The 16,636-nt window shown below is 46.9% G+C and overlaps 1 protein-coding gene across 3 annotated transcripts in view; it reads left to right on the forward strand.

Annotated features, from left to right (window-relative positions):
* Positions 1 to 16,636, forward strand: part of LOC115128231 (dolichyl-diphosphooligosaccharide--protein glycosyltransferase subunit STT3B) — a 90,115-nt gene that overhangs the window by 54,211 nt on the left and 19,268 nt on the right. For all 3 annotated transcript variants that reach the window (XM_029657906.2, XM_029657905.2, XM_065017669.1), the window contains 3 exons: positions 5,405 to 5,470; positions 12,616 to 12,715; positions 14,393 to 14,491. In XM_029657906.2, the coding sequence (XP_029513766.1) occupies positions 5,405 to 5,470; positions 12,616 to 12,715; positions 14,393 to 14,491 (265 nt within the window). The remainder of the gene's footprint in view (positions 1 to 5,404; positions 5,471 to 12,615; positions 12,716 to 14,392; positions 14,492 to 16,636) is intronic.

A 16,636-nucleotide genomic window follows, 5' to 3' on the forward strand; every position in this document is an offset into this window, starting at 1 on the left:
ACAGTGTATTTGGAAAGTATTCAGACGCCTTGATCTTTTCCACATTTTGTTACGTTACAGCCTTATTCTTAAATGAAGTAGTTTCCCCCCCCTCATCAATCTACATACAATACCCCATAATGACAAAGCAAAAACACGTTTTTATAAATTTTGACAAATGTATTTTTATTTTTTAAACGGTCATCTCACATTTACCCAAGTATTCAGACCCTTTACTCAGTACTTTGTTGAAGCACCTTTAGCAGCGATTACAGCTTCAAGTCTTCTTGGGTATAACGCTACAAGCTTGGCACACCAGTATTTGGGGAGTTTCTCCCATTCTTCTCTGCAAATCCTCTCAAGCTCTGTCAGGTTGGATGGGGAGCATCCCTCCACTGCTATTTTCAGGGCTCTCCAGAGATGTTCGATCGGGTTCAAGTCTGGGCTCTGGCTGGGCCGCTTAAGGAGGTTGAGACTTGTCCTGAAGCCACTCCTGTGTTGTCTTGGCTGTGTGCTTAGGGTTGTTGTCCTGATGGAAGGTGAACCTTCACCCCAGTCTGAGGTCCTGAGTGCTCTGGAGCAGGTTTTCATCAAGGATCTCTCTGTACTTTGCTCTGTTTGTCTTTCCCTTGATCCTGACTAGTCTCCCAGTCCCTGCCACTGAAGAATATCCCCACAGCATGATGCTGCCACCACCATGCTTCACCTTAGGGATGGTGCAAGGTTTCCTGCAGACGTGACGCTTTGTATTCAGGCCAACGAGTTAACTCTTGTTTTTCATAGTCCTTTAGGTGCCTTTTTGCAAACTCCAAGCGCCTTTTACTGAAGAGTGGCTTCCATCTGAATACTTTCTGAATGCTCTAATAGCTGCTTTGGTGTGGTTAAATGATTGATACACTGACTAAATCATGATAACCTTAGCTCAGTCTGCTGACTGTCTGGGACATTGTGCTGCTTTGTATGTTTCAGTCGCTGCTGGGGACCTTTTAAAAATCGAGTAATCAAAAATAAGGTTGGCGGTGAAACAGGTTTCTTATTTACCACACTTGAACAGTTCGATCAACTGAACAGTAACCCTTTTTTTCTGTTAATGATAGAAACTGCCCCGATAGGCCTAGCAGAATGACAGCTCTGACCAGACATTGGATAAGCTAACATAGACAAGGTGGAAGTATTATCTATGCGCGCAATGGCTTACAATAGTGGAAATGGACCATGTGCTATAGACGTAGGATTCTTAGCAAAACAAACACACTTCATGCCACCAGTGTGTCCTCTCCTTTCAATGGCGTTACTGTCGCAGCCTCGCACGCACTGCTCTACTCCTTCCCACATTTTGTACATTATGCTTCCTGATGACTTGAGGCTGATGCAGGTGCATGTAATGTATTCACATGACTAGATGAAATTGAAGTGCATTGTAAATGGACAAATGAAAGCCGACCTTGGCAGGAGGCACCAGGCTCCCCATCAGCTCCCCAGTATTCATTTCACTTGTCTAGAGGGGCTTAGATGCCAGCCAAGCTGATAATCGCCAGGACCACTCCACACTAAGGCATCCTATTTATATTTTTCAGGAGTAAAACTGAACAGCGCTCCTAACAAACGGGGAGTGAGGTGGATAGATATATTTATTTTTCCTCCTCCCGGCTTTGTCCTCTTTTTCATCCCAAGGACACACCGGCATTCACGCAGGTAAACGTGACTCAGGCTCTCTCCCACCACGCGTCACATGTTAGTCACCCATGGTGAGCACTGCGGGACGGTGATGGTAGAAAGGACCTTGTGTCCGTTTGTCCAGTCGTGTATGTGAATTTGTGCGTTGTGCCTGAACTTGTTTCTCTTTCAATCTATCAGTCGGTGGACGTCGTTCAGCTTGACACTTGACCTGTTAAGTACGGACATATCGGAACAACTGCGGGGGCTTGAGACGCCTTCAACTGTTGCTTCCACAGCTTGAAGACCCATATCAGCACTATGGAGTGCTCTGTGTCATGTTAACTCAGGCGAGTGTGACTGAGCTGATAACGACACTTGGTTTGAAGAGCCCCTGCTTTCATCAACTAGCCACACACATGCACACCCTGGAGCTGCCAGAGTTGTGAAAGTGTTTAACCTCTCGCCCAGAGTGTCGCAGAGAACCTCCTACACTATGAGTGAATGTCAGAGCCGTGGCTGGCTCCAGACCCAGGGGGCTCCGCTATCTTGCTCTCCACCACTGTTGTGACATGAAATGCAGACGGCCAACGTATAATTTGCTTGATGCGGTGCATTTTACGTTTACTCGTATACCGCTAAAACGCTACCAGGGACATTCTCTGTAACTTGCAGTGTCCGACTGTGATAAGCCACCTTCTCTGTCGTGATCGTTGCACAATGATTTGATACATATCATTTCAATATTTGGTTTTGTCAGAGGAGCAGCTGTTGCAGCTTATGGGCCCTGGGCAAAAGTAGTGCACTATATTGGGAATAGGGTGCCATGATTTGGAATGCAGACAATGCGTATTCCTGGTGACACGGGTGGCCGTTGCTTATCGTTGCATCTTTAAGTGGCACGTCATCAGTGTAACGGCACCATCGGTGGAGAAAAAAAACAACTTGCACACCGTGGTCTTTCCATTTTGGCGAGAGCCCCGGAAAACAATTATCCCGGCCATGCGTCACTGCTTTTCATTATCAGTCTCATTTACCCACGTTTGTCTCGCCACTTTCCCCCTCTTCTGCTCTCTTTCTCTCTCATTCTCTAGCCCTTCTCTCAAATGCTAAAATGGGAACCTCTCCCAGGCTTCTTCTCCCCAATCTTCATTATCCGTCTCCTTCATTTTATCTGCTAATAACCCATTCAACTCGAGCCGCTTAATCTGCCTGGGTCGGCCCCACCTCATCCCCTCCCTAATCTATAATTGAATCCTCTTGCACCCCAGAGAGCTGCCCCTTTTAACACTAGCACTCCCCGCCAACCCCCCCTTCCCTCCCAAAACCCCTCTCCACCGTGCTTCCATTGTTGTCCCGCTAATTCCCCAGTTTCTCTAGGCTCAGATTTAATTAGCCCTGCTCGTATTGGTGTGTGTGTGTGGGGGGGGACTTATTTCAACATTCTCTGCATAGTAGTCTCCAGCCCTGGTAGAGTGTAGGCTAGCTCCCTTTTAATTGTCTGTGGCACTGGGAAAGCTATAGGCTTCTGGAGTTGCTCAGTGGCCTACAGCTTCAGTATTACCTATGAGGAGTTCTGTAGCTTCACCCATATCAAAACCAGATAGCGCCGCTTTGGTGAGGCCTCATCGGCGGGAACGAGCATGACATGGAGACCATTTAGGGTTGGTTTTAAAATAGGTGGGAGGATAGAGGTTTTCCGCTGCTCGCGGATATATTCGGACCAGGCCTGCTTTCTACCGCTAATCAATCATCATCAGCAGATCAAGTGAAGTGTGACTGATGTGTACCGCAGACGTTGTTCGATAAGTCTGTGCTCCTGCCGCTGCCTGTCCTGCTCCCTGCCATCACTTCCCCCCAGTAGTCTTTCAGACATGGTCCCTTTAATGTGTTGACTCAGGCTGTGGGGTGAGACCAGGTAACCAGCAGTCCCAGCTAGTGTTAGGAGCATACTAATATGCCAGGCAGCCCTCTTAACACTAGCAAGGCCGCTGGGCCAGATGCTCACCAGGGCGCGTTCTCATAGCATGTGCAGACCAGCTGCCAAGTGTCTTCAAATAGCCCTTCTTACATCAGCTGATATCTCAAAGTGCTGTACAGAAACCCAGCCTAAAACCCCAAACAGCAAGCAATGCAGGTGTAGAAGCATGTCTTCAGACATTTTCACTCTCTCCTTGTCTCAGTCTGTAATAGCAACATTGTTCAAGCTGGCCACTATTGTCCTTGTTACCATGGTAACCTTCCTAAATGTCTTATCAACCCCAGTAGCACTCACATCTGTAATTATGAAGTGCTTTGAAAGGCTGGACATGACACATCAACACCATCATCCTAGAACCACTCGAATTCGCATATAGCCCCAACAAATCCACAGATGACGCGATGTCAATTGCACTTCACAGGGAAGGTGGTCAGAGACTTGGCAGTGTGGTGGCAGGACAACAGCCTCTCCCTCAACATCAGTAAGACCAATGAGCTGATTGTGGACTACTGGAAAAAGAGAGAGCATGCCCCCATCCGCATCTACAGGGCTGTAGGGAAGCAGGTCAAGAGCTTCCACCCCCTCGGGAGACATGGGACCTCGGATCCTCAAAATGTTCTACAGCTGCACCATTGAGAGCAACTTGACTGGCTGCATCACTACTTGTTATGGCAAATGCACCGCCCTCAGATTTCCAAAGACTTCAACCACCCAAGCTGTAGACTGTTCAATCTGCTGCTGTACGGCAAGCGGTACTGGAACATCGGACCCAACCGGCACTGAGACTGCTTCACCTCCCGAGCCATAAGACTGCTAATTAATTAGTCCGGGTAACCGTTTAATTATCTGCATTGACACTCTTGCACAGACTATGCACCCTCACGAGACTATATATACACACTACACGAAAACCCACGCACACACACAACATGCATACAGACGTCACAGACACACACTTTCACACATCACATGCTGCTGCTACTCTGTTCTGTATTTTATGCTGATGCCTACCCTGTTTTTAATGTACATACTTTTGTATATATAGTATATGTGGACACCCCTTCAAATTAGTGGATTCGGCTATTTCAGCCACACTCGTATAAAATCGAGCACACCGCCATGTAATCTCCATATACAAACATTGGCTGTAGAATGACCTTACTGACGAGCTGTGACTTTCAAAGTGGCATTGTCATAGGATGCCACCTTAGCAACAAGTCAGTTCATCAAAGCAAGAACGGCTCGGCTGTGAAGTGGTAGGCCACACAAGCTCCCAGAACAGGCCCGTCGCAGGCTGTAGCGCGTAAAAAAGTTGTCTGTCCTCGGTTGCAACACTCACTGCAGAGTTCCAAACTGCCCCTGGAAGCAACGTCAGCACATGAAATGGGTTTCCATGCCGACTAGCCGCACACAAGCCTAAGATACCATGCGCTATGCCAAGCTTCGGTTGGAGTGGTGTAAAGCTCGCTGCAATTGGACTCCGGAGCAGTGGAAATGCGTTCTCTGGAGTGATGAATCACGCTCAACCATCTGACAGGCCGACAGACTAATCTGGGTTTGGCGGATGCCAGGAGAACGCCGCCTGCCCCTGTTTTGGTTTCACTGATATTATATGGTGTTTCACTCGCACCTTTTCCCACTGTTCCATCAAGTGAATGTCGGCTGTTAAAGCATACTGTGGGAGTTAGAAAGTGCTATTAACTTTGTTGTCCTGAATGATATGTTTGACAGAATGACTGAAAACGTTTACCAGTCCTTAACCCTTTGTGCCTGTTCTCCCCCTCACAGGTGAAGTCAATAAAGACTGGTTCGGTGTTCTGGTCCATTGGCTGCTGCCTCTCCTACTTCTACATGGTGAGTGTCAAAGAGCCTTAGTTATTGGCCGGAAACACTTGTCATTGATTTCCACCGACATAGCATTCCATCTCTGGGAATTGGAAGTCGTGATTACATTAAGATAGCCCCAAGGATAGTTGAGAGCGATCGCAGATGTCAAAATGTGGTGTTAAAAAGGAGTCTGTACCGGACACATTAAACGTTATTTATGAATCCCCCGACCTGTCAGGGGGTCGATGGAGCGAGAAGATAAAAGATGAACAGAAGCTGACTGCCTCCCAGAGTGCTCTTTGTGTACAATTGGTGATTTTGAGCATCTGCAATCTCCTGCTTCCAGCTTCTTCAGTTAAATCTCCCCTCAGCCCGGGAAGAGACAGATGTCAATTGAAACGCATTGGAGAGATCCAGCTCCCTTCGATTCCCAGGATCCAAGCTCCTGCAGGAAGAGAGAAGGCGAAAGCCTCTGACCACATTTGAAGAGCAGGGAGATTTTCCACAGAGAAACCACTGAAATTGTATAAGCCCCTCATTCTGTATGTCTCACTCATACGCCTCCAGAGATCTGGAGTGTGATAATATTTTGACTTACCCCGCCCGCTCTATGATTCTGACTAGAGGGAGTACAGCTACGATCGGAATTGCCTTTTTCGTAGCAGGTTAGCGGAGCATACGCAGAAGGTTTCTATAATTAGGTCCGGAGAAGCTTTAGGGTTACGGTTAGCTAAAATGCTCTCCTGACTTGCTACAAAAAGTCCCTTTCGGTCACAGCTGTACTCCCTCTAGTCACAACCCCGCTCTACCCATCCTCCCACCAACATCCTTCTGTGGTCTGATGCCTGACTGATGCCTCTCCTGTTGCAGGGTTTGTTTGCAACACGGCAAGCCTGTATCTCCCTTGTGGCTTCCCGGTGCAGCCCGCCATGCTGCAATATCTACCCCTCTACCTCTTCTTCCCATCCCGATGTTGATTAAGGATACTCACCAATGAGGCTTAATCGAAGATGACACATCTGCGATGGCCAGCAAGAGATTCCGTGCTCAGCTCTGTCCTAATCAGCCCGGGGGAGGGAGAGAAGAAGCTCAGTTGAGATGTCATGATGGACAAGAACTGCAAAAAGCACTACTGTGAGATGCGTGACATATGATCTCTCCCGGGAGAGATCTTGTGTTCCCTAAGTTCCTGTGACGGCTCACTCCTACCTTGACAGCAGCCCCCTTCTCCCGCCCTCAAGTTATTTTCCCTCATAAAGTATTTATGAGGTTCTCAGCAGCACATGTCAGCTCTTCAGGTGATTGTTTGTAAGATGTCCTGCGTTCTGGAGGTTATTATTAGAAGGGCAATGATCACAACTCTTGAGGCCCTTTTTACAGTGGAAAAATCGATCCAGAGCTTTGCAGCGTTGCGGCCTACCTCCCCAGGCCCCACCTGACTTTCATCAAAACAACTTTCTCCCACAGCCCCAGTTTATCTACTCCACTAATGCCGTCTCATACCCCCATTGGTGACCAACAGCATCTCCGGTTATTCTGTTTCCAGCATCCTACCCCCCGCAGAGGTGCCTGAGCCTCTTCAGCCCCCTTCTGAGCCAATCTAGCCCCATAGCAAGACCCTCCCGTTTACCACTACAATACCCTCCGTCTCCCTATGCTTCTTCATAGTGGCCCCTGGGTGGCCAGATAAGCAGTGGAGTGTGGGTAAAGATAATGGCTAAAGTCTAGGCTCTAACGGTGTCTGGTTCTTTGCTGACCCCATTATGACTGCAATAAGACCTGTCCATTAGGGTCACTGGGCCAAATGCTAGCTTGAGGTGCACACACTAACAGGCTAGCATTGGGCCCGTAGGAAGCCCTAACATAGCGTAACGGCCCTTCCTCCTGCGTGTATTGTAACCTACAGAAACAGGTCTTCCTCATTCAAATCAAATTGTAATACAACCCGTGTAGACCTTAAAGTGAAATGCTTACTTACAAGCCCTTAACCAACACCTTAACCAAATACGTGGTAAGTGAAAAATAGGCAAGAAAAAAAAACGAAATAAAACGAACAAATAGCAGCAGTAAAATAACAATAGCGATGCTATATATTTTTATAAAATTTTTTATTTCACCTTTATTTAACCAGGTAGGCAAGTTGAGAACAAGTTCTCATTTACAATTGCGACCTGGCCAAGATAAAGCAAAGCAGTTCGACACATACAACGACACAGAGTTACACATGGAGTAAAACGAACATAGTCAATAATACAGTATAAACAAGTCTATAGACGATGTGAGCAAATGAGGTGAGATAAGGGAGGCAAAGGCAAAAAAAAGGCCATGGTAGCAAAGTAAATACAATATAGCAAGAAACACTGGAATGGTAGATTTGTTATAGGTGGGCTATGTACAGGTGCAGTAATCTGTGAGCTGCTCTGACAGTTGGTGCTTAAAGCTAGTGAGGGAGATAAGTGTTTCCAGTTTCAGAGATTTTTGTAGTTCGTTCCAGTCATTGGCAGCAGAGAACTGGAAGGAGAGGCGGCCAACGAAATAATTGGTTTTGGGGGTGACTAGAAAGATATACCTGCTGGAGTGTGTGCTACAGGTGGGAGATGCTATGGTGACCAGCGAGCTGAGATAAGGGGGGACTTTACCTAGCAGGGTCTTGTAGATGTCTCGAGTATGAAGCGAGGGCCAGCCAACGAGAGCGTACAGGTCGCAATGGTGGGTAGTACATTTACATTTAAGCTCTTATCCAGAGCGACTTACAAATTGGTGCATTCACCTTATGACATCCAGTGGAGCAGCCACTTTACAATAGTGCATCTAAATCTTTTTAAGGGGGGGGTGAGAAGGATTACTTTATCCTATCCTAGGTATTCCTTAAAGAGGTGGGGTTTCAGGTGTCTCCGGAAGGTGGTGATTGACTCCGCTGTCCTGGCGTCGTGAGGGAGTTTGTTCCACCATTGGGGGGCCAGAGCAGCGAACAGTTTTGACTGGGCTGAGCGGGAACTGTACTTCCTCAGTGGTAGGGAGGCGAGCAGGCCAGAGGTGGATGAACGCAGTGCCCTTGTTTGGGTGTAGGGCCTGATCAGAGCCTGGAGGTACTGAGGTGCCGTTCCCCTCACAGCTCCGTAGGCAAGCACCATGGTCTTGTAGCGGATGCGAGCTTCAACTGGAAGCCAGTGGAGAGAGCGGAGGAGCGGGGTGACGTGAGAGAACTTGGGAAGGTTGAACACCAGACGGGCTGCGGCGTTCTGGATGAGTTGTAGGGGTTTAATGGCACAGGCAGGGAGCCCAGCCAACAGCGAGTTGCAGTAATCCAGACGGGAAATGACAAGTGCCTGGATTAGGACCTGCGCCGCTTCCTGTGTGAGGCAGGGTCGTACTCTGCGGATGTTGTAGAGCATGAACCTACAGGAACGGGCCACCGCCTTGATGTTAGTTGAGAACGACAGGGTGTTGTCCAGGATCACGCCAAGGTTCTTAGCGCTCTGGGAGGAGGACACAGTGGAGTTGTCAACCGTGATGGCGAGATCATGGAACGGGCAGTCCTTCCCCGGGAGGAAGAGCAGCTCCGTCTTGCCGAGGTTCAGCTTGAGGTGGTGATCCCTCATCCACACTGATATGTCTGCCAGACATGCAGTCATGAAGAGAGGTCACGAGAAAACCTATATGGGGCTTTGGTGACAAAACGGCTTGCACTGTGATCGACTGCATCCAATTTGTTGAGTAGGGCTATTTTGTAAATGACATCGCCAAAGTCGAGGATTGGTAGGATGGTCAGTTTTACAAGGGTATGTTTGGCAGCATGAGTGAAGGATGCTTTGTTGCGGAATAGGAAGCCAATTCTAGATTTAACTTTGGATTGGAGATGTTTGGTATGGGTTTGGAAGGAGAGTTTACAGTCTAACCAGACACCTAAGTATTTGTAGTTGTCCACGTATTCTAAGTCGGAGCCGTCCAGAGTAGTGATGTTGGACAGGCGGGCAGGTGCAGGTAGCGATCGGTTGAAGAGCATGCGTTTAGTTTTACTTGTATTTAAGAGCAATTGGAGGCCACGGAAGGAGAGTTGTATGACATTGAAGCTTGCCTGGAGGGTTGTTAACACAGTGTCCAAAGAAGGGCCAGAAGTATACAGAATGGTGTCGTCTGCGTAGAGGTGGATCAGAGACTCACCAGCAGCAAGAGCGACCTCATTGATGTATACAGAGAAGAGTCGGTCCAAGAATTGAACCCTGTGGCACCCCCATAGAGACTGCCAGAGCTCCGGACAGCAGACCCTCCGATTTGACACACTGAACTCTATCAGAGAAGTAGTTGGTGAACCAGGCGAGGCAATCATTTTAGAAACCAAGGCTGTCGAGTCTGCCAATAAGAATGTTGTGATTGACAGAGTCGAAAGCCTTGGCCAGATCAATGAATATGGCTGCACAGTAATGTTTCTTATCGATGGCGGTTAAGATATCGTTTAGGACCTTGAGCGTAGCTGAGGTGCACCCATGACCAGCTCTGAAACCAGATTGCATAGCAGAGAAGGTATGGTGAGATTCGAAATGGTCGGTAATCTGTTTGTTGAATATACAGGAGGTACCGGTACAGAGTCAATATGCGGGGGCACCGGGTAGTAGAGGTAATATTTACATTAGGTAGAGTTGAAGTTACTATGCATAGATAATAAACAGAGAATAGCAGCGTAAACGAGGGGGAAGGGGGCAATGCAAATTGTCTGGGTGGCCATTTTATTAGATGTTCAGCAGTCTTATGGCTTGGGGGTAGAAGCTGTTGGGAAGCCTTTTGACCTAGACTTAGCGCTCCGGTACCATTTGCCGTGCGGGAGCAGAGAGAACAGTCTGTGACTAGGGTGGCTGGAGTCTTTGACAATTTTAGGGCCTTCCTCTGACACCACATGGTAAAGAGGTCCTGGATGGCAGGAAGCTTGGCCCCAGTGATGTAGTGCCTTGCAGTCGTAGGCCAAGCAGTTGCCATACCAGGCAGTGATGCAACCAGGATGCTCTCGATGGTGCAGCTGTAGAACTTTGAGGACCCATGCCAAATCTTTTGTCTCCTCAGGGGAATAGGTTTTTTCGTGCCCTCTCTTCATGACTGTCTTATTGTGCTTGGACCATGATACTTTGTTGGTGATGTGGACCCCAAGGAACTGAGCCTCTTCAGCCCCGCCGATGAGAATGGGGGTGTGCTCGGTCCTCCTTTTCCTGTAGTCCACAATCATCTTTGTCTTGATCACGTTGAGAGAGAGGTTGTTGTACTGGCACCACACGGCCAGGTCTCTTACCTCCTCCCTATAGGCTGTCTCAACGTTGTCGGTGATCAGGCCTACCACTGTTGTCATAAGCAAACTTAATGATGGTGTCGGAGTCGTGCCTGACCATGCTGTCAGGAGTGGACTGAGCACGCACCCCTGAGGGCCCCCCGTGTTGAGGATCAGCATGGAGGATGTGTCGTTACCTACCCTTATCACCTGGGGGCGGCCCGTCGAAGTCCAGGATCCAGTTGCAGACGGAGCTCTTTAGTCCCAGGGTCCTTAGCTTAGTGATGAGCATTGAGGGCACTATGGTGTACGCTAAGCAGTAGTCAATTCTCACATAGGTGTTCCTTTTGTCCAGGTGAGAAAGGGCAGTGTGGAGTGCAATAGAGATTGCATCATCTGGGGCGGTATGCAAATTGGAGTGGTTTCTGGGATAATGGTGGCAATGTGGGCCATGACCGACCTTTCAAATCACTTCGTGGCTACAGACGTGAGTGCTATGGGTCGGTAGTCATCTAAGCAGGTTACCTTAGTTTTCTTGGGCACAAGGACTATGGTGGTCTGCTTGAAACATGTTGGTATTACAGACTCCGACAGGGAGAGGTTGAAAATGTCAGTGGAGACACTTGCCAGTTGGTCAACGCATGCTCGGAGTATGCGGCCTGGTGAATGTTGACCTGTTTAAAGGTCTTACATCGGCTACGGAGAGCATGATCACACAGTCGTTCAGAACAGCTGATGTTCCCATGCATGCATCAGTGTTGCATGCCTCGAAGCGAGCATAGAAGTTATTTAGCTCGTCTGGGAGGCTCGTGTCACTTGACAGCTCTCGGCTGTGCTTCCCTTTGTAGTCTGTAATAGTTTGCAAGCCCTGCCACATTCGACGAGTGTCAGAGCTGATGTAGTACAACTCAATCTTAGTCCTGTTATTGTCGCTTTGCCTGTTTGATGGTTCGTCGGAGGGCATAGTGGGATTTCTTATTTCATTGTATTGTAAAGGACGCTACTCCAAGGACAAGTGCTCTTCTCATAGAACTACTGTCACACCATTGCATGAAAGCCTTACAGGGATGTTACTTGGATGTTTCAAGGGGGGGTTGTAATGCAGAAGGTTTCTCTCATACACATGCGTCTTTCTCTCAAACACACACACAACGGCGAGGTCATTAGCAGTAGATTTGCAAGATGTTTCGTCAAATTACGCTCAAATTACGTTCCGGAGGCTGCGGGATGTGACCCTCAGAGCGAGACACTGGCCTCACTTTCTCCTCAACAACACCCCCCCCCAGCACTTCCTCTGGGTTGGTGTTGTTTTCAATTAGCAACCTCATCTCTCTCAGAACTGCTGTGTCCAAAAAAAGAGTTGTCTCTGTTTTCATACGGTTCAGCTGTACCTAATTAGCTCATACCATCTAAAGCTAAAGATACAAATGGCTGTGAAAAGGTAATTACATTTAACCACTCCAGAAGGAACTTGAGGCGATTTATCTCCTTCTAGGGTGACTCTTGTTTTTTGTAATTAGGGGTAATTGCAAAACTTATTTTAACCATAGATGAGTGACTTGTGAATGCAGTGTGTGATTGTGTGGCTAAGCAGGTTTGTGTCAGTTTGAGCATTTATCCCAAAAGGCGGTCCTAAACAGAGGATGAAACATTTTTCTACTATCCCTCGCCGTCTGTGCTCTGTACCCCCTACACAGTGTGATTTTCAATGGAGCCGTTTGAAGTACTGCAGCTGACGTTTTTGTAGAGTGTTCTATAAGCCCCTCTGTTTCACACCGCGTCTCTCTGACATTGTTGCTGCATAATTTCATGGCGCTTTTAAAGTTGAAGCATTTTACTTCAGTCATAGCGTTAAATAGGATTTGAATTGGTTTTATATGGTGCCACTGCAAATGTCCATGTATTACTGTTGCAGGTGTCAGCATGGGGAGGATATGTCTTCATCATCAACCTGATCCCGCTGCATGTGTTTGTGCTCCTGCTCATGCAGCGCTACAGCAAGAGGGTCTATATCGGTGAGTGACCACAACCCCCTCTTCATAGGTTCCACCTCCGTCACTCGGTCGCGTCATGCCATGGTTATGAACGTTCTCAAGCCGCCCTCTTCGTGATTAGGCCAGTCATTCTGGACGGAGGCTAACTACTGTTTAGTCTAAATTACACTATAGTGCCTGGATATACGATGGCATTGCTAAAGTGGTCAAAATGTTTTGTAGGAAACAACTTTGCCAGCATTATCATGTCGTCAAATTTACTTTAGACAGATGGCAATGTTGTCATTCGCTAGCAAAGTTTGTCATAAATACCTAGCAATGCTAACGTTAGCTAGCAAATATCTGGTGTCCTTCCCCTAGCTAATGTTATACTGCATCTAAAGTCAATCTAGCGACATCAAAATGATGACAAAAGGTTTTCCTACAAAGTATTTTTCTTCTTTTGAATGGCATTGTATTTCCAAGCCACTATACACTTTTGATGAAATCTTCATTGACGATGCATTGAGTAGAATGTTCAGTTGGCCATCAGTAAAAAAAATCAAGTTCAAAACAATATTGTGACAAAACGTGCAACCCCTGAATGTGACTGCAAACCTTCTCTATCTGCTAAAGAGATGTGACTGCACGCACCTGTTTTCCTCTAACCACTAACACCGGTTTGCTCTTTTGAATGCGACCGCATGGGGGGGTTAGTTATTCTGAATTTGACTGCGAGACAGCACATTGCAGAAATGCTGCAGCATCGTAAGCAGTACATATTTAGCTGAGCTGAAGGAACAGCAGGCTAGCTGGGTCAAGATAAATGGTCTTGCATCAGTTACTCTTGATTGTCCGTATTACTCACAGTAAACAGTACCCCATTCTTGGGTGATTTGAAAATAAATGACGACCCTATTTAAAGAGGGCCTCGACCCCGCTGTACTCAATCTCTCTGCATTTTTCCCAACAAAGGATTCCACCCTTCGACAATAACCATTTGTTAATGCAGACTATCTTTGCATTGTTGTGAGACATTTATGGCTTCGAACGCAGAGACTGTCAACCTCAAGCACCCTTTTTAATAGAAGAGGGCTTTGCATAGTTATTCAAGCAACCATCTTGTGCAAGGTCTTGCTCCTTAAAGTGCTTCATAACCATCTCGTTTTGATCTAGTTTTAACCTTCCTCCTTCATCTACAATAGAGAAAGCTCTTCTAAAAACTAGATGCCTTTTTGGCATCGGAGCTTGCCACAATGATAGTCCCTCTTTACCAAAAATGCAGTTTTATTTCACACAGTTCATTACTTAGCTCCATCAGTCAACAGGCGATAATGAATCATAGTCGGGAGTGCTCAGGGCTAGTCACAGCCACTTCAAAAAGCTCCAGTGTTCAGGAAAGTATCAAATCTTAATTAGGGCGAACTACTTAGATTCAGCTCCCCCCCAGATACAGAGGTGGGAGTTCTACTGCCGGCACATGTTAGGGCCCCCGCTACACTTTTCTTTTCCCACGTCTATGTAAATGACTCCAGATAAGACGTTAATTGTATTTACGCCAACGCAGGTGTTGCATTGCGAAAATCAATTCACAAGAAATGCCTCTAACTGAAGTGATAGTGGGTTTTGGATAGAACAGTATCTGTGTTTGACCTTTTTGTTTGATCTCATCTCTCTCTCGATCCCTTTTCTTTGTCTGTTTCTCTCTTTCTCCCTCAGCTTACAGCACTTTCTACATTGTGGGCCTGGTGCTATCCATGCAGATCCCCTTTGTGGGCTTCCAGCCAATCAGAACCAGCGAGCACACGGCGGCAGCAGGTACGCCTCGCCACTTGTTTGTTTGTCTCCTGAGCACACAAAAGGACTCGCCATTAGACGCACACCGCTTTTTCATATGACCAGGTATGTCTCGTTGAGATCTATTTTTCAACCGACACCTTGGGCCATGACCAAGCAGTTGTGTTCTCTTGAATGGGCAGCGCCTTTACTATTTTGTTGATGCAACTTAACTGTTCCGGTCTCGCCAACGGTCCCAGCTACTCCCAGACAACATTTAGGTGGCATTCCTTTATTCTGGAGGGTAGTAACAGCTAGGGGTGTGAGCATTTTAAACGTTAAAATGAAAACAGGCTATAACACGGCAAATCATCTAACTAGACAATGGGCTATAAAGGCCTGGGTAAAGTTGTGTAATTTACATTAAAACCTGAGAAAGAGGCATACAATGTTAATTTTGTGAGTTTGAATGGCAGGAAAGACCAGACATGGCAAGAGAGATTACGGTTCATTCTGCCTGCCCCCTCCCCTCTCTCCCTTGCCTGGTTTTTCTCTCCTCTAATTTTTTTTTTTTTAACCTTTATTTAACTAGGCAAGTCAGTTAAGAACAAATTCTTATTTTCAATGACTGCCTAGGAACAGTGGGTTAACTGCCTGTTCAGGGGCAGAACGACAGAAGGTGTCAGCTCAGGGATTTGAACTTGCAACCTTCCGGTTTCTAGCCCAACGCTCTAACCACTAGGCTACCCTGCCGCCCAAATGATGCGAGTGTGTCTTCGGTCTGTTGCGTGTAGAATATCCTAGCCTATTCATTGATAGGCCCTGCTTTACTGAAATTGCGAGACATTGCAAGCCAATATATTGCAAGATACAGCATTCCAATTACGAGATACAGCTTTGGATTACCGATAGATAGGCCTAGTGCACGGTTCTGACTCGGTCTGCCTGGTGTCCGACCTGCCTAAACTGTACCCCTCCCCTCTCGCTATGAAAGATGCACGTTTGTTTTTGTTCTCGGCAGTACAGCAACTAATCTGTCTAGCAGAATTGAATCTTGACCCCAAGAAGCTACGTGCAAGGGGTTTGAGGAATCAATTATTTTGGAGTCGACTCCACTACGTCGTCGCTAAGTTGGAAAATTGGAAGAAAAAAGTCCTGTATGGCAATACTTTGCAAGTTAGATGAGAAGGTGATGAAATGCAAACTTTGCGAGGTGTAATATAGGTACAGTATTTGTAGTTCAGGTGCTTAACCATCTGAAAGGGACTCATTGTGAGACCCAAGCCATTACTGTCAGCAGCACAGCTGCATTGTGAATTAATGTGGAATTTTTCTTATCGTTTTATTGGAGAGACGTTTCTTTCCCTCTGTTTTGAACATTAAGAAATTGTCCATTTGCCAACATCCCTAGTAAACAGGACTACATGGCTCTACAGCATCCATTTCAGCTTCCTCTTAGTCTAATGTAGCTTCAGTCTGATTTCTGATGTGGTGTTTGTTACGAGGGTGAACAGGGCAGCACAGCATGTCAGCATCATGGGCTTTGAGGAAGGCACCAAGGCTCTCTCAAAGGATGGGCTTGTTTGGTGTCGGGCAACAGCTGCTCGTAACATCTGGCGGCGTGTCTACAGCAGCAGAGTGATGGGCGTTGTTAGTGTCACCCGCTCTCTGGGTTCTGGAGGAGTTATGACCTTGGAATGCTCCCGGGGGGTTGGAACTTGGAAGTGCTCCTCTGTTTTGCTAAGAGGACGGAAGTAAGTGAAACGGGGCTCTGTTCAATCAGTAGTTCCACAAGAGAGGGACACCAGAGAAAAAAACCCAGATCCCATTTAGCCTGAACTGTTCCTGTTATTTAAATACTTAAAAATAAATAATAATAATAATAAAGCGGTGCTACCGAGTTACACATGGGATAAACAAACACAATAGAAAAATCTATATATAGTGTGTGCCAATGTAGTAAGATCAGGGAGGTATGGCAATAAATTGGCCATAGTGGCGAAATAATTACAATTTAGCATTAACACTGGAGTGATAGATGTGCAGATGATGATGTGCAAGTAGAGATACTGGGGTGCAAAAGTCAATAACAATATGGGGTTGAGGTAGTTGGGTGGGCTATTTACAGATGGGCTGTGTATAGGTGCACTGACAGCTGATAGTTAGTGAGGGAAATGTAAGTCTCCA

Source organism: Oncorhynchus nerka, linkage group LG4 (assembly GCF_034236695.1).
Source record: "Oncorhynchus nerka isolate Pitt River linkage group LG4, Oner_Uvic_2.0, whole genome shotgun sequence".
NCBI lineage: Eukaryota > Metazoa > Chordata > Actinopteri > Salmoniformes > Salmonidae > Oncorhynchus > Oncorhynchus nerka.